The 23,443-nt window shown below is 31.6% G+C and overlaps 4 protein-coding genes across 4 annotated transcripts; all 4 read right to left on the minus strand.

Moving 5' to 3' along the window:
- Nucleotides 1–463: 463 nt before the first annotated feature.
- Nucleotides 464–2,201, minus strand: LOC101259240 (7-deoxyloganetin glucosyltransferase-like). Its single transcript, XM_004237879.5, has 2 exons — nucleotides 1,688–2,201; nucleotides 464–1,480 (listed from the first exon to the last, which is right to left on the minus strand). Exons 1-2 carry the CDS (start codon nucleotides 2,199–2,201, stop codon nucleotides 528–530), a joined length of 1,467 nt encoding a protein of 488 aa, XP_004237927.2. The 3' UTR covers nucleotides 464–527.
- A 4,958-nt stretch (nucleotides 2,202–7,159) lies between these two features.
- On the minus strand, nucleotides 7,160–9,079 carry LOC101259535 (7-deoxyloganetin glucosyltransferase-like). Its single transcript, XM_004237880.5, has 2 exons — nucleotides 8,303–9,079; nucleotides 7,160–8,228 (listed from the first exon to the last, which is right to left on the minus strand). The coding sequence occupies exons 1-2, from the start codon at nucleotides 8,817–8,819 to the stop codon at nucleotides 7,297–7,299; spliced, it is 1,449 nt and encodes a 482-aa protein (XP_004237928.2). The 5' UTR covers nucleotides 8,820–9,079; the 3' UTR covers nucleotides 7,160–7,296.
- Nucleotides 9,080–16,304: 7,225 nt separating this feature from the next.
- On the minus strand, nucleotides 16,305–18,296 carry LOC138348221 (uncharacterized). Its single transcript, XM_069296851.1, has 2 exons — nucleotides 18,111–18,296; nucleotides 16,305–17,948 (listed from the first exon to the last, which is right to left on the minus strand). Exons 1-2 carry the CDS (start codon nucleotides 18,294–18,296, stop codon nucleotides 16,305–16,307), a joined length of 1,830 nt encoding a protein of 609 aa, XP_069152952.1.
- A 1,515-nt stretch (nucleotides 18,297–19,811) lies between these two features.
- Nucleotides 19,812–21,908, minus strand: LOC101259836 (7-deoxyloganetin glucosyltransferase-like). The gene is made up of 2 exons (XM_004237881.5): nucleotides 20,946–21,908; nucleotides 19,812–20,874 (listed from the first exon to the last, which is right to left on the minus strand). The coding sequence occupies exons 1-2, from the start codon at nucleotides 21,460–21,462 to the stop codon at nucleotides 19,943–19,945; spliced, it is 1,449 nt and encodes a 482-aa protein (XP_004237929.2). The 5' UTR covers nucleotides 21,463–21,908; the 3' UTR covers nucleotides 19,812–19,942.
- Nucleotides 21,909–23,443: the final 1,535 nt, after the last annotated feature.

Genomic DNA, 23,443 nt, shown 5'->3' on the forward strand with positions numbered 1-23,443 from the left:
AGTATTCAATATTTTTTTAAAAAAAGATACTAATTTATAACCTATTATTATTAAAAATGAGGCTCTTTAAATTTGGAGGCCGAAGGTAGATATCTTGTTTTTAACACTGTCGAGTCACCGATGAAGGATACAATATACGCTTTTAGGCAATCGGTAATATATTCTTTGTCATGTCACCTTTTAGAGGTGTTAAATTCACTTCAAACAAAAATAAAGGGTATAGAGTTAGTCGTAAAATTAGGAGTATGTAATCGAGTTCTCGGGACAAGATTAAGGGGAAACTTATGTATTTTCCCATCATTATTAGATCAAATCATAGTAACACCATCCTGCAAAACTTAATAGTTTAGAAAAAATTGGAGTATTTGAAAATCACATATATAGTTTTCTGTAGTTAATGTGACTTAAACCATTTGTTATAGTATTAGTTTGCCAGCCAAATGAAGTCAAGCAGCTGACTCTATTTCCATAACTTATAGTGAGCATTTTTATTCCATAAATAAAACCAACCATTGATTAGTACTCTACTACTTTTGCCTAGTGGTTTTGGAGGAGAGTAGAATTTCGTTGATCAATTTGTCTATGTTCACATAAGATGATCCTGTTGTTTTTGCAGCTGCTTCTTCAGCCGATTTCTTCCATTCCATTGCCTTTTTCTTCATATCTTTACCTTTCTCGCCCACCATTAACTCTCTCACAAGACTTTCAACTTCAGCCCTTTTCACATTATTGTCAATTTCCATTCCAATACCCCATTTGGTGCATTTGAACCAACAATTAGTCTGTTGTTCCGCGAAAAACGGCCAGCAGATCATTGGCACACCATTGCCAATACTTTCAAGGGTCGAATTCCATCCACTGTGAGTCAAGAACCCTCCAATAGCGGGGTGGCTTAGGACTTGTTCTTGCGGGCACCAACTTGTCAACATCCCTCTTTCTTTAGTTTCTTCCACAAATTCGGGTGGAAGAATTGCTTCTTCCCCTGATACAATATCAGGTCTTATAATCCATAAAAATTCCATCTGACTATTGGCAAGTCCCCACGCGAATTCAGTAAGTTGGTTCGCGGTCATGACAGTAATGCTCCCAAAATTAACATAAACAACAGAATTTGCTTTTTTGGAATCAAGCCAGTCTAGACACTTGGTTTCTTCTTTCCATAGATTCGATCCCAAGCCCTCCAAGTTCTTGTCAACGACAAAGTGTTCCATAAGAAGATTCAAGGGACCAACGGCGTAGATTGGAGGAAGAAGTTTTTGAAGTGATTCAACAACTTCTCTCTCCAATGTTTCAAATGTATTAATAATGATAGCAGTAGCATTTTTTGATCTCTCTGTTTCTTGGATGATGAATTCGATCATGTATTCTTCGGGATTTGTAGTTCTTAAGAAACTTGGAAGATCCCTCAAACGTATTCCTTTCATGCCTGGTATCCAATCCAAACTCGTCTCCAAATATCCATTTGTCAAGTAACTTTCATCTGCAATTCCCAAAGACAACATAAACCAAATTTAAAGCGACACTAGATACTTTAAACAGTAAATTTTATGGCATTTTGATTCATTAAGTATTTTCGATCAGACTATTTATTAACTGAGGTTATTTTTATTCAATTTCGCATAGCTCAAGAGCATTTTCCTACTCTTTTTTTCATGGATGATACAGGGGATCGGACATGTATGTATACCTTTAAGTGGAGTGTATCCTTTCTCAACAAGATCGCGGTAATACATGTAACATAATAAACCACAAGCACTTGGAGTCCAAAAGAGAACTTGAGGAATGCCCAAATCTTGAGCAGCAGAGAGAGTGAAGCTCATTGAACCATCAGAAACGATGCACGATACACGTGGTACGTTAGTATTTTTGAGCTTTGCAAGTAACTCTTTGAAAGGACCTAAACATGTAGTGGTTGTAGATTTACAAAGAGAAGAAATGTCTTGAGTGGCATCAGGGTCACATGGTGGGAGGCCATCAGGAATGGCCTCGAAGCGAAAAGATGGCAAACCATTGAGGCTATCGGGGCCTCGAGACTTAAGGAGACGCTTATGGTTGTGTTCAGTGTTGACAAAGGTGATATGAACGCCTTTGCGATTGAGAATTTTGGCTAATTTTAGCATTGGGCTAATGTGGCCTTGAGCAGGGTATGGTAAGCAAACTGCATGAGGTTTGTCCGAAATTTCAGCATTAATGGAACACATTTTTTTATTTTTTTTTTTGGTTTTCTTATTTAAGTGAAATATTATTGCAAGAGGAAGACAGTGGATACATTTTATAGACCACCTAGTTAAAACGAGTCAAGACCTTATGTCATCGTTGGGTGTAATTAATTCCGTGATGAAATTCGTTATCCCCAGTTAAAAGGTGAGATAATATTTCTGCAATAAATAATTTCAAAATTTTCGGTTCGATTTTGTATAACCTTAATGCAAACTTCAAGGATTAGCCCTCAGATAAATATTGAAGCATGAGATGTTAAATTTAGTACTATGTCATTACGGCCTTACTATCGGTTTTGTCCAAATCTGCATGTAGCAACATCATACATCATAATGACATATTACTAACGGATAAAAGGACGACTCCTACTGAAGTTTCATAATGAGGTATAAAGCTTTTCAAATTTTTGATCGAGACAAGTTATTATATAAATTAATTCACTAAAATAATATATATTTTTTGAAATTTTATAAAATTAAAATAAACATATTTGGCAGTTAGATTTAGGTATTATTTTATTTAAAGAATCGATGACAGAAATATAAATATTTAAAGGAATAAACAGACATTAAACATCACTATCTAATACGTTTTATTAATTCGTTATTCAGCCAATTCCAACAAACATCACATGATGGAGAAGAAGAAAAATTAGGTTTGAGTGAGGCTGTGGAATTATTTCAATTTAATGCATTATAATGTCACATTATGCACGTGTGTAGTATACACATTTTCATTTTTGACTGATTATCAGAAAAATACTAAACAAAAAACATATTAATTAAGATTGAAGTATCTAACAGCAAAAAAAGAAATACTAAAATGTTAAAGTGAAATATACGAAAAAATATAGGAGTTATTTGTGACTAACAGATATATTATTGACAGTTCATGACGGACTCACGTAGCAATCCATTAACATGGCTGATGGCACGGCCAACCATTACGGTTAACACTACGTCTAGTTTAGTTTGACGAATTAAGAAAAAAAAAAGTTAAAAAAATAATAATTAAAAACTAGGTTATCATTTGGATTTGACCTTATTTTAAAATGGAATTGATAAGGGTCTGATATACCCCTCAACTTTGTCATTTAGAGCTGATATACCCCTCGTTATAAAAGTGACTCGTATATGCCCTTACCGTTATACAAACGGCTCACATATACCCCTGACGTTACAAAATGGCTCACATATACCCTTCATTTAACGGAAGTTAAAAAATTAGTTTTAAATTTATATTTATTCCTTCAAAATTTTAAAAAAAATTATTTAGGGGTATATATGATTCTTCTATCAAAGTTCAAGGTATATTTTAATTTTTTTCATACATAAATTATTTTTTGACTTCTTTTATAATAATTATTTGAGTTTCTTATTCTAATTTTATTTTTTCTTACATTCCTTAGTTTAAAGAAAAAAAAATTAAACTATTTCTTTTGTATGTATTGTAATTTAATTTCGTATTCGAAGAAAAAATGTGGTCATCTACAATAAGTTTTATAAAAATATTAGTGAAACATAAATAAATTTGATTATCAAAATAATAATTATAAATTAGTCATTGAAACAAAAAAAATCAAAAAAATATGTTTGACGATGATTAAATTTACTCATATATGATTAAATTTTTTTTAAAAAAAATAAAAATTTAGATTAAAATTATTTTTTTTTCATTTCCGTTAGAGGAAAAGGATATGTGTGAATCATTTGTTTACAAGTAGGGTATATATGAGTCACTTTCATAACAAGGGGTATATCAGCTTTAAATGACAAAGTTGAGGAGTATATCAGGCTCTTTTCCCAATTAAAATTACGTAAATATGACCTTTGAGAGAAAAGACGGGCAAAACATTTTTGTGTTTGTTAATTAAAACACAATTGAAAAGTTATTATTAAGAGTATAACTATGTGTTCAATATACTATATGTTTGTCAATTATTACTAGACCTACATTGATTTATCAAAACTTCATCTATGATCTATAATTCTAACAATATAAGATTGAAATAGCATTTATGTGACCAAAAATTTGAAAACATTCGATAGAACCAAACTGACCATATCGACAAAGTTGGTTTGATTTGATTTTGATTTTTAAAAAAAGTGCACAAGTATCGCCTCAATCCATGTCCGAAATTCCAGAGACATACTTATACTATACTAAGGTCTTATTACTCCTGAACTTATTTTATAAGTAATTTCTACCCCTTTTCGGTGTACGTGACACTAACTTAAAAAATAAAAGTCAATCATCGTTAGACCCACAATATAGTGTCACGTAGACCGAAAATGGTTAGAAAATTATTAATAAAATAAGTTCATGGATAATAAGACCTCTGTATAGTATAAATATGTCTCTGATATTTTGGGCATAAATTGAGGGATACTTGTGCATTATCCAAAAATAAAAAATCGAACCAAATCAATTTATGTACACCCTGTATATATTTAAAATTGAAATCAATTTGACCCGAAACATGTTTAGCAAAAGCAAATCTAAGAATATTAACAATATGTAGTCAATCTTCTCTTAAAATCATTCTGAGCATAATATTTGGTTTCCCTAAAATCACTATATAGGTATAGTAGAAAAAAAAAATTGTAATAATAGGGACAGAATCCAAAACTAGTTCACCTTCGTATGTGTGATATTAATGCATTGTATGATTTTGATGTATTTTGGTAATTCATAAAATAGTGTTCGTTTAGTTTAAATTAATAATTATTGGGTATAAAAAGAAATACAATATTTTGTATATTTTATATATGTATATTTATTCAAAATTAGCTTACTCTATCTATCTATACATGCGATATTGAATATGTTCATATCAAGAACCCTCCAACAGTAGGGTGGCTAAGGACTTGTTCTTGCGGGCACCAACTTGTTAACATCCCTCTTTCTTTAGTTTCTTGAAGTCCCCACGCGAATTCAATAAGTTGGTTTGCGGTCATGACAGCGATGCTTCCAAAATTTACATAATCAACAGAATTTGGTTTCTTGGAATCAAGCCATTCTATAGTAGATGGCAAGCCCTTGAGTGAATCAGCGCCGCGAGACTTAAGTAGACGCCTCTGATTGTATTCAGTGTTGACAAAAGTGATGTGAAATCCTTTGTAATTGAGAATTTTGGCTAATTTTAACATCGGGTTAATGTAGCCTTGGGCAGGGTATGGTATGCAAACTGCATGAGGCTTGTCAAGTTCATGCGTGCTTCTAATGGATCCATTTCTAAAGGGGATAACATATTGATCTGGTTAAGAATGTGAGTGAGATGAACTTGTAAGTTTAATGATTAACAGAATGAAGCATGAAAAGCAGAAAAATGTTATACAGTAAATGGTACCTTGCCTGTGGTAGTAGATATGTAATAGTCTCTTAACTCTCTGCCCAATTTTATTCAAATTGTTTAGTTTTATATTAATGAAACCAATGCATTCATGGAGATAAATAGTTAACCCATTTTTCAGTTATTTCTCTCTTCCCGCTACTTTTTCATCTTACGAAAAGAATCACAATATCAACTAGTCAAAATAAAGTTCATGAGAAAAGATGATATAAGTCCTAATTTTACTCAATGAAGATTGAAAGAAATGTTTTGATCGGTGCCGAATTATTTTTCATGCAAAAGAAAAATAAGTGATTTGATCCTATTACTCAAATTCATCTACATAAAATAAAACGAACACAACAATAAAGATCTATTTCAAAATAACAAAAATCTTTTAAAGAAGAAGTTGCAAATAAGTATTATATAAATTTCAACCTCTGCAAAGTTAAACACACATACACGTTAATTTACCGTCTTCACACCCCCCCCCCCCACAAATGTCACACATACACTTCAGGAAAAAGTTTAGGATTGACTAACTATTTTCTTGTAGGAAAAGGTTTTAAGATTCTATGAAATAGATGTTATTCCTTCTAATTTAATTAACATTCACAATGTAGTCCTATAGATTTTGAGAGTTCTGGTTGTGGAGAGAACTTGTGGGACATAGGTGATACGTTATCACTTGTGTGAACCTCATTTTATTCCGAGTGAATTGATTGAAGTTATTTCTCTCTATATTTTGTACTCTCATATTTATATAGTGAATTGTCTACCTCCTTTGTGGACGTAGGTCGATTGACCGAACCACGTTAAATCTTTGTGTCTTTTGATATATTTCTCATCTATCTTCTTGCTTGTGGTCTTTCGAGATTCACTTTGTTGGCTAATTATTTTCGATCCTAACATTTATTTCAATGTATCGCACGCACTTATATCTTATGAATCATCACTAGAAACAGGAGCGGATCCACGCTATATGGTGGGGTGCACGTGCACCCGCAATTTCCGATTAAATCATATGTATATATTCTATTTTAAAAAATTGATAGAAACTAAGAGATAGTTAACAATGCACCTATAAAAACAATAAAAGTGACCTTGTGCAATTAGTAGAAGCTAGTGATACCACCTCTAGATCAGGGTTTGAACCCCACTTAAGCTTGTTTTTATGAGTTGTCTCATCACTAGAAATCACAAAAACACTTGTGTTTCCCTGTATGAGACTTGTATTACATGAAATACCCACAACATATAATAGTTTATACACTTCAGTTAAATTATTGCCAAATTAGGTCCGAGAAGAGAAGGAAATCAATGGCAAACAGATCTCGCGTGTATGTATCGATCTGTCTTCATAAAGCTATATTGTATGATTCATTATGAACCTCCCGCGCTGCTTGCAGTGTTCCGTAGGGATGAGGTCTAGATGAATCTTGCTCTTACATGTCAAGGAAAGTTTCCCTTTAAATATTGGGACAGATTGTTCCAATGGACGCTTTCTCCTACTCCTCTTGATGTATGTATTTTTTTGGACTAAATATCTCTAATATTTGAGTAATTCAAATGCAGGACAAGCTGGAAAATTTGAAAGGGACCAAAAGATTTTGATGTAGTAGCATATAACAACAGTTGTTTTGCTTTTATCATTATTACAACACCGAGTTACAACATAACAAAAAACAAAAGGGAAACAAGAATTACAGGATGATGTCAACACAGGAAATAATGAAACCAACCACCTAATGTTTGAGAAGAATTTCATTGATCAATTTGTCTATGTTCACATAAGATGATCCTGTTGGTTTTGCAGCTGCTTCTTCAGCCGATTTCTTCCACTCCATTGCCTTTTTCTTCATATCTTTACCTTTCTCGCCCACCATCAACTCTCTCACAAGACTTTCAACTTCATCCCTTTTCACATTATTGTCAATTTCCATTCCGATTCCCCATTGGGTGCATTTGAACCAACAATTAGTCTGTTGTTCCGCAAAGAACGGCCAGCAGATCATTGGCACACCATTGCCAATACTTTCAAGGGTCGAATTCCATCCACTGTGAGTCAAGAACCCTCCAATAGCAGGGTGGCTTAGGACTTGTTCTTGCGGGCACCAACTTGTCAACATCCCTCTTTCTTTAGTTTCTTCCACAAATTCGGGTGGAAGAATTGCTTCTTTCCCTGATACAATATCAGGTCTTATGATCCACAAAAATTCCATCTGACTATTGGCAAGTCCCCATGCGAATTCAATAAGTTGGTTCGCGGTCATGACAGTGATGCTTCCAAAATTTACATAAACAACAGAATTTGGTTTCTTGGAATCAAGCCATTCTACACTTTTTGGATCCTCTTTCCAAAGATTGGATCCCAAGCGCTCCAAATTCTTGTCCTCAATATGTTTTACAAGAAAATGGAGGGGGCCAATGGCATAGACCGGAGGAAGAAGTGTCTGAAGTGATTCAAGAACTTCCTTCTCTAATGGATCAAATGTGTTAACTACAATAGCTGAAACCGATTTGCTTCTGTTTGTTTCTTGGATAAGGTAATTAAACAGGAAATCATCTGGATTTGTACTTCTCAAAAAACTTGGTAAATCCCTCAGACGTATGTCTTTCATGCCCGGTATCCAATCCAAAGCTGTCTCTAGATAACCATTCGTTAAGTCACTTGCATCTACAAGAACATAAAAAGAACAAATGTTAAAACACAAACATATATAAAAACAGGACAAATGAAACAGAGTATACCTTTAAGTGGAAAGTATCCTTTTTTAGCAAGTTCGTGGTAATGCATGTAACCTAAAAAACCACAAGCACTTGGAGTCCAAAAGAAAACTTCAGGGATGCCTAATTCTTGAGCAGCAGCTAGAGTGAAGCTCATACAACCATCGGAAATGATGCACGAGACAGGTGGGACGTTAGATGAGCAAGTGTCATTGAGCTTTGCGAGCAATTCCTTGAATGGGCCTAAACAAGTTTTGGTAGTGGATTCACATAGAGCAGGAATATCTTGAGTTGAATCAGCATCACAAGGTGGGAGGCCATCAGGAATGGTCTCGAATTGAAAGGATGGCAAGCCTTTGAGGGAATCAGGGCCGCGAGACTTGAGTAGACGTCTATGATTGTATTCATTGTTGACAAAAGTGATGTGAAATCCTTTGTAATTGAGGATTTTGGCTAATTTTAACATTGGATTAATATGGCCTTGGGCAGGGTATGGTATGCAAACTGCATGTGGCTTGTTATGATTTCCGATGGAACCCATATTTCTAAAGAAGAAAAATATCTTATTGTTTGTCTCAAAAGGATTGGTTTGACTTGTGCAGTTATCTATCTATTTATAGAAGATGATAATTGTGAGAACAAAGTTAAAGATTAAAACAGGAAACAAGAAATCTGGGAAAGGGGAGAACAGTGAAAGTTGAGTTCCAACACCTGGACAGTAGACACAATTAGAAGCACAAGCTTTAAAATTTTCTCACTGCCAATTAATGAAAAATTAAACCATCTTTTTTCATTGATTTAAGATTACAAAATTTAAAAATTTATTTTATTTTGTTTAAGTATATGATCAACTCATATAAAAACTTAAATTATTAGGGAGAGTATATTTTTATTAGTTAATGATATTCTCAACGCTATAATAAGTCATATCAAACGAATAAAAGGAAGAAATTATTATATTTTCTTTTCTCACAAATTCTATCAATATGTTCTTTACATTTTATTCGTCATTATTCTCATCCACCTACTGCAAAATGAGATTCTCAAATGAAAGAAAAAATATAACACGGTTAGCGGATCATATACCCTCTTGAAAAATAATGATAATTATCGTTATCGTTGCCCTCTGAAACGTATGCGCTAAGGTTTTTCTCGATTCTTATCGACTCTTAAACCATTATTAAGATAATATTTATTCAAACAATATATGCAGACAACTACTTGATTCTCTTGGTGGGATGTATTGATTATGGAACAACCAAATTCACTAGTTTAAATAGTTGTTAATATATCTTCTTGATTATTCAATATATATCATAATTGCATAATAGATATAAATATTATAAGTTATCATTTTGCAATAATTGGTGGAGGCAGAGAAAATAACACGAAACTCCTTTATTCAAATGGACACTCGTTAGTCTACAACATCAAAGGCATAACTTTTGTAAAAAAAAAAATGTACAACTTTAAACATATATCTTGTGGCCAGGAAGAAAGGGGTACTTTGAATCTTGGCATCTTATGAGACAAATGCTGCAAAAAGATTTTGTGATCTGTTAGAATTAATGGGTAAATAAGGAATTATAGAGTTTAAATTTTATACCTTAATACTGTAAAAATTATATAAAAAGATTACTTATTAGACAATTATAATAAATTTTTCTTATAAACATGGAGTTGTTAACCATCTAAGAAAAATGTTGTCCCACCTCCCTGACAAAAATTAACTGATAATATACAACAACCTAGAATTTACATTGATATTTCATAGGTAGAAAGATTATTTCACAGTCTATTGAAAACAAGCAATAATAATGATAAAATAGTATACAATAATAATAATAAAATGGCCTAAGTCATCTCCGGCCACTCGAAGTTGTCCGCATAATTCATTTAGACACCTCAACTAATCCTTGTGCCAATTGAACACTTTATTTGTTCAAAAGTCATTCCTATTAGACACAAAATGCTGACATGGCAAAAACGTGTAATTCACTTTCCTTGAGCACGTTAATTTATTAAAAATAATATTTTTCTTTTTTTTTCTTAATTTATACCCTAAGTTAATTTTTTTAAAAAAAAATTAACAAAAAAGAAGAAGAACAGTTCTTTTTCTTCCCTATTCCAATCAACCCCACCCCACCCCCCATACCCATACACCAATGGTTTATCTTCTTCCCCCACCATTCTAATGATTTCAAAATTCTTAGTCTCAGTGTTTATCTTCTTCCCCCACCATTCTAATGGCTTCAAAATTCTTAACATTTTGTTACATTTATAAATTTTTTCGGAGAGATTTTTTTCCCCATCTTTCTCTACCAAAAAAACGAGATGAAGTAAAAAGTTATAATTAATAAAAAAGTTGATGAAAAAAAATTGTTGGGTTAAAGATGGAACTGTATAGGGAGGAGAGGGGAGGGTCGCCATTAATGGAGTTAGAGGAAATATATGTTTTGTTCCTGTTGAAGAGATAGGGAAGTGGGTGTTTAAGTTTTTTTTTTTTTCATTTTTTTTTACTTTAAAATTATTTTTTAATTTTTTTTACTTTATAATATAATGTTTAAATAATTTTTTGGATTAAAAAATAACACATGTCATTATTTAATTGGTCAAATTGACATGTCAGCACGAGTGTATTTCACACATCTCTATTTTTTGTTTATTCTCGAAAAATTGTTCAAATGGTTCAAATTCAATATGGTTGAAGTGTTCAATAGGTAGTATGTCTAGTTGAAGTGTCTAAATGAATAATCGGGACAAGTTTAAGTGACCGCATATGACTTTGGCCTAATAAAATAGTATACAAGAACAAATAAAAAAATACAGAGTAAAGTTTAATAGATCCAATTTTAGATCATGGTTCTTTCAATTTCCAATGCACTATGGAATAATTCACATAAGATTAGCATTTAAACTGATTGTTGATTGGTCCAATCTAGCATAGTTCATGTGACCTCGAAGGAGGGATGAGTAGCGGTGGGCATGATATGGTACATTATAGTATTTGTAAATTTTGTAATCATAGTTTTAATATTTGATTTTTAAAATATTATATTATTATTGTGGTAACTTAATTTGGTATGGTTTAATATATTAAAATTTAAGTTTAGTATTTTATGATATTGTAAATCAATAATTAAAATTTGCTTAGTTTCGACTAATATATGCTCGTCTAATAGAATACTATAATTTTGACATTTTAAAAAAGATCTCAATTGTATCATACTGATACATTTCACATATAGAAAAGTATGTGATAATAAAGTAAAAACGACTATTTTGATAATCAATTACAATTCAAATACATTTCAATTCAAATAGAGTCGTCAAACTTTTGACTTCTAAACATTTAGTCTATAGTAATACTAGATTGCATTTTTGTTGGTATTTTAATAATTTATATTTGTTATTTATGCAACTTTATACTTTGATTTGATATTCAGTATTTTAATAAATTCTTTCATATATTGTATTAAATACAAAAAAAAAATGTATTACTATTTACCACACCAAATACCATATCAAAACTACGATATCAAAAATTTCGATATAGTAATAAATCGATATATATCATACTATGCCAATCCCCGAAAATGACTATGTTAGTTCTGTATAAATGAATTGATGATATTTATTTTTGTAATTTAAAATAAATATTTATTTTTTTTAAAAAAAATGTCTAAAATGGTGTTAATATTAAAAAAGAAAACTCAAATTATGTCCCACTTGCACTCACATGAGTCATGACTATAATTATTTCTTTAATTGAAATAATAATCCTATATTACACTGCCACTGCTGTAATCGAGAATATATGCCACGAATCTGATACTTCAATTTCTTTTGGTAAAAAAATAATAATCTAGTTTTTAATTTAATTTTTTAAAAATTTATTTTTATTTTATTTTAGGAATATTTTAATTTTAGTTTTTACACCCTAGATTTAAAGACAAAAATTGATTCTTTTTATTTATTAAACTTATTCCAAATCATATTATATAATTTAATATAATATATGGAAAATATATTTGGCAGGAGAGGATTTTGCACGAAATGGAACGAGCAACAAAATTCAGGTAATTTCGTAATTTCTCTGAAGGGAAAAATTACTTATTTCTATGTAATAAGTTAATAAGGGTATAATTTAATTTATTTACGGTCAGTAAATACAGTTTTAGTTTTTTTACCATAATTAATGGGACCTACTATCTATCTATATACAGAATAAAAATAGTCATCCAAAGATTTTTACATAATTTTATTCAAAATCAAATTTATCTCTCCTATTCTCATTCCATATCTTTTCCTAAAATTACTCTTCCCTTCTGATTAGAATTTCCATCGGAAAGATTTTGACCTTCTCCCTCCGATGTTCTTTCACTTTTCGCACGTAACCGCCAAATTCATGGCTTTCAATATATTTTTTCTTGATTCCTTCTACAACAATTGTATATGTAGGTAGTATGATTGTTAGTTTTTTCATATTTTTTTTTAAAAAAAAATCTTTATTACTTATTAGATTACAAGTCTTTCAAAATGAGAATGGATGATTTCTCTCCATCTATGAGGATTACGAGAGCTATGTCAATGTTGTTGATAATTCACCTTCGTTTCAATTGGGTTAACTTAGGATTCTGGGTCAATGTAGGGTCTATAACAAAACATAAACAAGTTTAAGTTGAACAATCTATTGAAAAATTGAGATCCTGAAAAAAAAATGACCCAATGGCAATTCATAAAGACATCAACAACGCGAAATCTAGCGGCATTAAGATTGTTGTAGGTGGAAGAAAGAGAAAAGTCATAAACATTGATTCAGAAGAGATTGAATCTGCCTCATCAGAACTGGACAAATCTGAAGAATATTGGGAACATCAGGTAGTGTAGTTTATACACATATTACAAAGTTATGTATATAGTGGTTTGTATATTAAGCTAATATATACAAAGTATTATGAAACAGTTCTTAATTGCATATTCTATTAATTGTATACCAATTACTAAAATTAGGGATATAGTGGGTTGTATATTAAGGTAACATATACAAAGTCTTATGAGGCAATAGCTATTTGTATACAATTATTTAATTTTGTATAAAAAAATTTGTTAAAATCACTCTATAGTACATATACAAAATTATAATACATTATACAAATTCGTCGATATATACAAAAAATTATGAACATAATAAAATATTATATATAAAAATGTTACACACTCAAATATCGAAACATATTTCAAGCTTACTATATATACAATTAACAAATGAATATTATACACAATCAGTTTAATCATTAATATTTTTTAAAAAAAAACATGAAATCAGAACTATAATATATATACCAAAATTATTGTACATTATACAAATTCCTAGGTATATACAAAAGAAAAAATAGGAACATAATAAAATATTTTGTGGGCCCAACGATGATTGATTTTTTTTCAAGCTAGTGTCACGTAGGCCGAAAAGGGGTGGAAAATTACTTATAAAATAAGTTCAGGGGGTAGTAGGACTTTAGTATAATATAAGTGTGTTTCTGTGATTTCGGGCATAGATTAAGGGGTATATGTACATTTTCCCTAAATTAATAATAAATATTAATTAATCGGAATCGAATCAAAACCAAAATAAATCGAAATAAACCGATACCAAATTTCGGTTCCATTCTGTTTCGTATCTCAATTTGGAATATCCCATTCCATTCCGTAAGCAACCGAATTCGGACGAACCGAAACGCTTCTGATACATCCCGTTCCGTTGCCCAGCCTTATGACTAACCATAGGCTCCATTTATATTGTTTCACGTGAAAACTGTTGGGTGCCATTTCAAAAACTGACCAAAATCAATTTTTCTGTAAACGTTTTCTTTTCTCTTTCTTACTTTTTTTATTACTTTTTTTTTTTTTTACTTTTCTTTTCAATTTGATGTTTCAAAGTTCTCTACTTCCATACTTGTATAATTTCATTCATGGAAAATATGAAATCCAAAAAAAAAAAAATTCTTTATATTTCTAACATTTTAATATTATTTTTCTATCTCATAATTAATTATTTATATTACTAAAAATAGTTAGATAAAATTATTTGTTAATTTACAAAATATAGTTGATTATAAATTTTATTATTTTATCATAACATTTTTTTCTTTTTGTAAGTGTAAATAGAATTTATAAATTTTAAAAAATTAAATGTAAACTAGTAAAACTATCATTTTATTTATGATTTGAAATTTGTAAAAAAAATAGCATAAATTTTGATACTAATTTCAAAAAGAAAATATAACAGGAAGAGCATAAATGTTCTTGACAAACAATTACATAAGTTTGATACTAATTTCATGAAATTAAAAATTCGGAAAGCATTCATAAATACTCATTTAAAATTTACTAGTGATATTCAATAAAACTTAAATGAATAGTATTACTAGTGATACTATCTTATTTAAAATTTACTAGTGATATTTAATAAACAACTGATATAAAAGAGAGTAAATATATTTCCTTTCGTAATTATAAATGAATGTTATTGCAGTGTAAATGGTAAAAACTTAAACGAATAGTCTATAGGTCACGAGTTTAAATCTAAGTTTAGATCCAAAATTCTAGATAATTTTATTTTTTTAAGTTTATAGGTCACGAGAACTTCTTAGTTTTTTTTTCCAGGCCTATCGTATGCACCATCAAAATATTTATGATTTTGGAACAACAAACTGTTATCCTCATCTAACTCCAAAACATTATTCAATACTTCGTTTAATTGACGATTCTCGGATCCATCTTATTAAAATTATAAATCTAACAACAAAATAAATCTTAAGCAATGAATGAATCAACAAAATAAAATTAAACTGATTAGTAAAATAAAAAAGAAAAAAATATAAAGTAAAAGAGAGAGTAAATAAGAAAGAAAAAGTTAATTTCCTTTTTTTGGAGGAAAAAAACAAGGGATTTAAAGTCAAAAAGTTATTTGGTCATTTACCCATATTTTGTCAATTCATGCCGAAAGAATTTCTTGCCATTTAGCAATACTATATAATATAATATTTCCGTGCATTTTAATTTTGTCAATATGCATGCACAGCATGGTAGGAAGATATTGTCTAACTTGTCGAGGATGGAGAGGTGGATTTATGGTTAATATTATTTACTTGTTCCTTATATTTTAAAAAATTCATTTTATTACTTGTTTTACATCTCAAATAATACATAATTTCTCATTGTTGCTATATTGTTAGGAGTGACTATTTATTAATTAAAAATTATACATTAGTGAACATCATTAAAAATATACATTATATATCTTGAATAAATGAAAGTCAACGAAGAAAGTAAATATTTATATTAAAATATAAGTAAATCACTACCTAAAACATGAAAAAAAAAATACCATCACCATCTTCTAGATAAGTTTGAGTAGTAGCTAATTAACCTACACCTCCTTAGGCATTTTCGAGGGGTAAGAAAGTATTTTAATTTTTACGACTTGTGTTTGCAATTCATTCAATTGTGTTATGATCTTCCTAAGATCACAAGCTCAATCCACCAACAAAATCAAAAAATGCAGAAAGGAAACCAACTGTAAAATTTATTGATATCAAAGTCCTTTATTACAACTATTGATACTACAACTATGGAACCTACTGCTACGCCATTGATGATCTGCAAGGAAAAGAAGAAGAAGTAGAAGAAGAAGAAGAAGACTGAGAAGAGAAGAATCTGGATCAAAGAAGAGAGAAAGAAGCAGAGAAGAGAATTGGTGTGACTCTTATTTTTCAGTTATTCCTCTCTCTTCCAGCAAGACTACTTATAACAACCTCCACCAACAACCTGTACCCACGTGTCATAATCCTCACCCTCAACTTTCATTAATCAACTTTCAATCTCATCCGTTCATTTTATATTTCTGTTAACCTTCTCATTTCTTGTTATTGCCAGATTCAAGGATCGAATCCCTGCAACCCACACTTTTATACCTTTAACTGTAATTCATAACATTCCCTTCCCCATCAAAGCATCCTTGACCTCAAGGATTAGAATCGAAACCAGGAAACTTGGCCTTCAAAAAATCATAATCCTCCCAAGTGGCATCCTCCGGTGGAAGATTAGACCACTGAACCAAAACCCGAACAGCAGCCACATTGTTTCGTTTGACCATCTGCCGCTGCAGAATTGTCACTGGCTTAATGGTCAAGTCATTCAATCCTCTATAATCGACACAAAACCTCCATGTTCCATCCTTTTTCTTTACTAACAATGCTGGTGAAGAATAAGGCGATTGACTAGCCTGTATGATTCCACTACTGAGCATCTCTTTCACCTGCTTTTCCAACTCATTCTTTTGATGGAAATTATATATATAGGGCCTTAGACTAACCGGCATAGCTCCCGGCTTAAGAGGTATCGCATGGTCAAACAGTCTCGTCGGTGGCAGTGACTTCGGTTCTGCGAAAATATCAGCATATTTAACCAACACATTTTGAAGTCCATCATCGATTACCTCCTCCTCATTGTTTGTCATCATGTTCATCATAAAAAGATGAGCAATTATAGCTTGACCCTTCTTCAACATATTTTTCATTGATCCACTAGATAGCATACTCAAACTTCCCTCACCTACAATTCCCGGCAGCACTAATTTATTAGCTTTACTGCCTATAGTAACACACTTCCGCTCATGACCAAACTTAGTCGGATTATGTTTCTTCATCCAATCATTTCCTAAAACCAATGCACAACCACCCAAGGAAATAATGAGCAAATCTTCTATGAAAATTCTACCCTGCATTTTCCACGAAAATATTTTACAGCGAGAGTTGCACATTACGTAATTACCATCTGCCACTGTCACTCGTACAGGAGAACACGGATGAGGTTGGTAGCCTGATGCGGCTATGGTATGCTTATCAATGAAGGTATGAGTGCTTCCCGAATCAATTAAAATTGCTAGTTGTCGCTTCTTCACAGTCCCCCCGACAAGAATTGTATTCTCTCCTTTGTTATGACCAGTTAATGCATTAAGACACACAACTTGTTGTACCTCTTGTTCGAATACTCCTTCAATGGTTATCTCTTCCATGTCTTCCAATACTGATATCTGATCAACTTCTCTTTCCTTCTCAACGAATCCAGTTAAATAATTCAACTGTCTCGTTTTGCATATATGTCCCGGCCCATATTTCTCTCCACAACGGAAACACAAGTGATTCGACTTCCTAAACTCGTAAACTTCAGGAGTAAGTCGGTAAGGCCCATTCCTGTTAACCATCGTATTAGATGCTTTTCCTACTTCCTGCACAGCTGCCGGCAACACTCGGTTGACTGTTCTATTCCTCCTTCGTGCAGCTTCAATAGCCATTTCCTTCATCCTCGCTTTCTCTACCGCTTCTTTCAACGTCCTCGGTTTGAACATTTTAACCTCAAATCTAATTTCCTCCTTCAAAGCTCCAATAAAACTAGATAAGAAATGAGCTTCGTTCAAAGCCGGATTTCGTATAAGCATTTGAGCTTTAAGATCTTCAAATCTCCCTAAAAGCTCATCCACAGTACCGATTTGTTGTAGCTTGTTAAACTCTTCCACCACATCACTTGCTACAATTTCTCCAAACCTGCTGATTAAATCCTCTTTAAACTCGATCCAATTCGGTATTCCTCCGCTTAACACCATCGACTGATACCATACTTCAGCAACATCAGTCAAGTATTAAGCAGTCATTTCTACACTCTGTTCATTACCTACTCTGTATTGTGTAAAAAATCTCTCACACTTTCGAATCCACACCTTCGGCTCCTGACCTGCGAAACTAGGTAACTCTCACCTCGGTAACATCACTGCATTCGGCTGAAATCTATTGCGATTATCCCCATTCGGAATAGGTAGTAAGCCTGCTCCCACATTCGGAACCACCGGAGCTCTTTCCAACACTCCTAATCTCTCCAAAATTAAATCTAATGCTCCTTGAATTCCAGCTTGAGCATTGCATACTTCCTCTTGCGAATTCAGCAGATCGGAGAGCATTTCATCGTGCCTTGCTATCTTATCCTCTGTAATCTTTCAGCGTGTGTCCTCAGCCATTGCACAAGTTCGAAGGCTCTGATACCAAGTGTTATGATCTAAGATCACAAGCTCAATCCACCAACAAAATCAAAAAATGCAGAAAGGAAACCAACTGTAGAATTTATTGATATCAAAGTCCTTTATTACAACTACTGATACTACAACTATGGAACCTACTGCTACGCCATTGATGATCTGCAAGGAAAAAAAGAAGAAGTAGAAGAAGAAGACTGAGAAGAGAAGAATTTGGATCGAAGAAGAGAGAAGGAAGCAGAGAAGAGAATTGGTGTGACTCTTATTTTTCAGTTATTTCTCTCTCTCTTCCAGCAAGACTACTTATAACAACCTCCACCACCAACCTGTACCCACGTGTCATAATCCTCACCCTCAACTTTCATTAATCAACTTTCAATCTCATCTGTTCATTTTATATTTATGTTAACCTTCCCATTTCCTGTTATTGCCAGATTCAAGGATCGAATCCATGCAACCACACTTTTATACCTTTAACTGCAGTTCATAACAAATTGATGAGTTCTTATTTACATTGAATATCGTAATTTAAAATTCACTTATTTTTAAAATTAAAAGGGATATTAATTAAAGTAACTTCAATTAAGATTTTTTCCCTTTTTACATATTAGACTAGAAATGGGTCAAGAATAATGTTTTTTTAACAAAAAAAAAATTAAATACCTTGATCTTGTGAAACATCAACTATTTTAAATTAACTTTTAAAAACTAAAACACCAATCATTCAGGACAGGTGGGAGTTACTAATTAGTCTTGTTAATTATTAATATAGATAAATATATAGTGAATAAAAGAGTAATTTGTCAATGTTATCCTTTCTGACTTTTCCCAAAGTTTTCGTAAAAATCGAGATATAATCCCTATTTGAGATTTAAAAATAAATTAAAATCCCATTAAAAAGAAGGATAAATCTAATAAATTAGTATTTCTTATATATTCTTAAAATTTAAATAATTTATAAATAATATAAAATTACCGACCTGCATTGATCATTGATAAGTAAAAGGTATAGCTTAATTTGAGTTTGGCATACCAAATTAATCTAAAGGTATGGTCAAAGGTAGCTTCGCTCTACTAAGTTAACACCAAAAATATAATTTAAGAGTATGTTTGAATTATCTTTTGGCTTTATTTGGTTTTCTGAGTTGAAAGTTAGATAGCAGGTACCATCTCATTTCATAAAGGGATATCAATTTTAATTAAGATGTAATTAACCAAATTAAACTCCTACTATGATAATTAATATGAAAAAAATGAAGTTTAGTTCACTGAAATTAGGCTTGCTTTGAGTAATTATGGATATGTACTAGCAATTTTATAGTTCTTAGGATAGATTTGTATGCACACCTTCCAACAGAACTAACTACTTGTTGAGCGAGCTGATTTATTTGGATCAAAAAGACTTTAATATGATCGATACCCATGGTTATTAGTGTTTCAAAATTTGTTGGGGACAAAAAGACTTTTTTTATTTTTGGATCATAGTATTACTATTACAATACCAAGTCAAAATATAACAGAAAATAGAAAAACATGAATTAAAGGATCTGACATCAACATAGAAAATGAACCACCTAATGTTTGAAAAGAATTTCATTGATCAATTTGTCTATGTTCACATAAGATGATCCTGTTGGTTTTGCAGCTGCTTCTTCAGCTGATTTCTTCCATTCCATTGCCTTTTTCTTCATATCTTTACCTTTCTCGCCCACCATCAACTCTCTCACAAGACTTTCAACTTCATCCCTTTTCACATTATTGTCAATTTCCATCCCGATTCCCCATTGGGTGCATTTGAACCAACAATTAGTCTGTTGTTCCGCGAAGAATGGCCAGCAGATCATTGGCACACCATTGCCAATACTTTCAAGGGTCGAATTCCATCCACTGTGAGTCAAGAACCCTCCAATAGCAGGGTGGCTTAGGACTTGTTCTTGCGGGCACCAACTTGTCAACATCCCTCTTTCTTTAGTTTCTTCCACAAATTCGGGTGGAAGAATTGCTTCTTCCCCTGATACAATATCAGGCCTTATGATCCAAAAAAATTCCATCTGACTGTTGGCAAGTCCCCATGCGAATTCAATAAGTTGGTTTGCGGTCATGACAGTGATGCTTCCAAAATTTACATAAACAACAGAATTTGGTTTCTTGGAATCAAGCCATTCTACACTTTTTGGATCCTCTTTCCAAAGATTGGATCCCAAGTGCTCCAAATTCTTGTCCTCAATGTGTTTTACAAGAAAATGGAGGGGGCCAATCGCGTAGACAGGAGGAAGAAGTGGTTGAAGTGATTCAAGAACTTCCTTCTCTAATGGATCAAATGTATTGATTACAATAGCAGAAGCTAATTTGCTTCTATCCGTTTCTTGGATGAGGAAGTTAAACATAAAATCATCTGAATTTGTACTTCTCAAAAAACTTGGTAAATCCCTCAGACGTATTCCTTTCATGCCTGGTATCCAATCCAAAGCCGTCTCCAAATAACCATTCGTTAAGTCAGTTACATCTACAATTTCCCCAAGAACAAATGTCAAAACACAAACATATATAAAAACAGGACAATGAAACAGAGTATACCTTTAAGTGGAAAGTATCCCTTTTTAGCAAGTTCATGGTAATGCATGTAACCTAAAGAACCACAAGCACTTGGAGTCCAAAAGAAAACTTCAGGGATGCCTAATTCTTGAGCAGCAGCTAGAGTGAAGCTCATACAACCATCGGAAATGATGCACGAGACAGTTGGGACATTAGATGAACAAGTGTCATTGAGATTTGCAAGCAATTCCTTGAATGGGCCTAAACAAGTTTTGGTAGTGGATTCACATAGAGCAGGAATATCTTGAGTTGAATCAGCATCACAAGGTGGGAGGCCATCAGGAATGGTCTCGAATCGAAAGGATGGCAAACCTTTGAGGGAATCAGGGCCGCGAGACTTGAGTAGACGTCTATGATTGTATTCATTGTTGACAAAAGTGATGTGAAATCCTTTGTAATTGAGGATTTTGGCTAATTTTAACATTGGATTGATATGGCCTTGGGCAGGGTATGGTATGCAAACTGCATGAGGCTTGTCATGATTTCCGGTGGAACCCATATTTCCTGGGGGGGGGGGGAAGATTATGGTTTGTCTCAAAGTGTAACTAAAGGGGGAAAAGATGTGTTTTGACTTTGGCTAGTTGAAGAATATATATATATATATATAAAAGGTAGTGAGATGATAATTATGAGATTTCAAAGTAAAGATTATAAAGGGAAGCAAGAAATATGGAACTTAAAGAAGTTGTCAAAGTTGAATTCCAAAACCTGAGCAGTGGATACAATAAGAATCAGAAGCTTTAACTTTCTCGAATCAATAAGAAATGCTATTTCTGAATATCAAGCCTCCTAATTTTAACGACTATGAACACGGTTAGAACTATCCGTTTCAATTTATTTAACTTGCTTTTTCTTTTAGTCGTCATACAAAGAATATTAATTTTCCTTATAAGTAACTTTTTAATTTTAATTTTTGATATTGTATGTTTGAAACTAAAAGATTAAAGAATGGATAAAATTTACTCATATCGAGTATTTACATCAATCACATATTTTATATTTAAAATCATAAATTTCAAAAAATTAAAATTATTTTCATAAATTTCGTATCGGATAGAATAGGACAAACAAATTAAATTATACATAAAAATAGCTATTAAACATTTTCTAATATAAAAAGTAGTACTAATATTTTAATGGTATGAGTTGTTCTTTCTTTTTTCTTCTGTCGCCTGGCGCACAGCTTTCTTAAAAAGAGATTCTAAAATGAAAAATATATACGAGTTATCATATAATAATTATCATGTCATATACCCTCTAGAAAAAATAATGATAATTATCGTAATTGTTGCCTTCTGAAATGTATACATCATGAAGGTGTTTATCGATTCTTATCAAATCTTAAACTATGTTTAAGAAAATGTTAATTAAAACAATTTAACTACCTGATTCTCTTGGTTGGATGGACTCCACACTTCGAACAACCAGTTCACTAATTTAACATCCGTTAATTTAATATATATCTTCGGATTTATTCAATATAGCATAATTATATAAAAATAATATAATAAGTATGTTAAGTTACAGCTGTCATATTAATATTAATTAATATACTAATAAAACCGGTGATTGACTTGCCCAATAATAAATCATTAATAATATACAACAATAATAATAACATATTTGATAAAATTTCATAATAAGATCTGAGAAGATAGAATTTATACAAAATATCTTACATCTACATATGAAGGTGTATACAGAGAAACACGATTCTAATATATATAACTCCCTGTTACATGCAATTATTTTAACCGTAAATAAAAAAATATAGCACATCCAAAAAAATAATGCATAATCTGCTATAAAAACGATCTACAACAATAATTAAATAATGCAACAATTTGACTATAGTAAAATTGAATCGACTCAAAGGTTAAGTCATGCTACTTTGAAGTTTCAATGCAACGTGTAACAAGTGACAGAAGATTATTGCATTTAATTAGTTGATTGGTAATTGATTCCATTTGACATAGTTTATGTGACCACGAGCAAGGGATGGGAGTATTGTTTATTTATTTTTATAGTTTAAAATGTGTATTATTCAAATTTCAAAGTCCAAGAATCTATTATAATAATTTATTTATTTATTTAGAATAATCTTTCCTTATAATGGGGTTTTTTAATTATTTTTAATCTAAAATAGTGATTATTATTTATCTCTATTTTTAAAAAGAGTTTGAAAAAAATCAAAAGTATAATATTAACAAATTACTTTTTGATTAATGCCTTAAATAGAATTATTGATGTTTTAGTTTTTTAAAGTTAATTTAACATAACTAATGTTTCATAGGATCAAGGTACTTAATTTATTTTTCAAAAATGAATTATTCTTGACAAATTTCTAATTCAGTATGTAAATTTAATGATAACTATGCTAACTATAAAAAAAAAAAAGAGAGAGAGAGAGAGAGGCGGGAAGGGGGGGGGGGGGAAATCATGCATAAAGTTAAAGTAATCTTTTAATTAAGTAAAGAATC

This window comes from Solanum lycopersicum, chromosome 4 (genome assembly GCF_036512215.1).
Source record: "Solanum lycopersicum chromosome 4, SLM_r2.1".
In the NCBI taxonomy this organism is placed as follows: Eukaryota; Viridiplantae; Streptophyta; class Magnoliopsida; order Solanales; family Solanaceae; genus Solanum; species Solanum lycopersicum.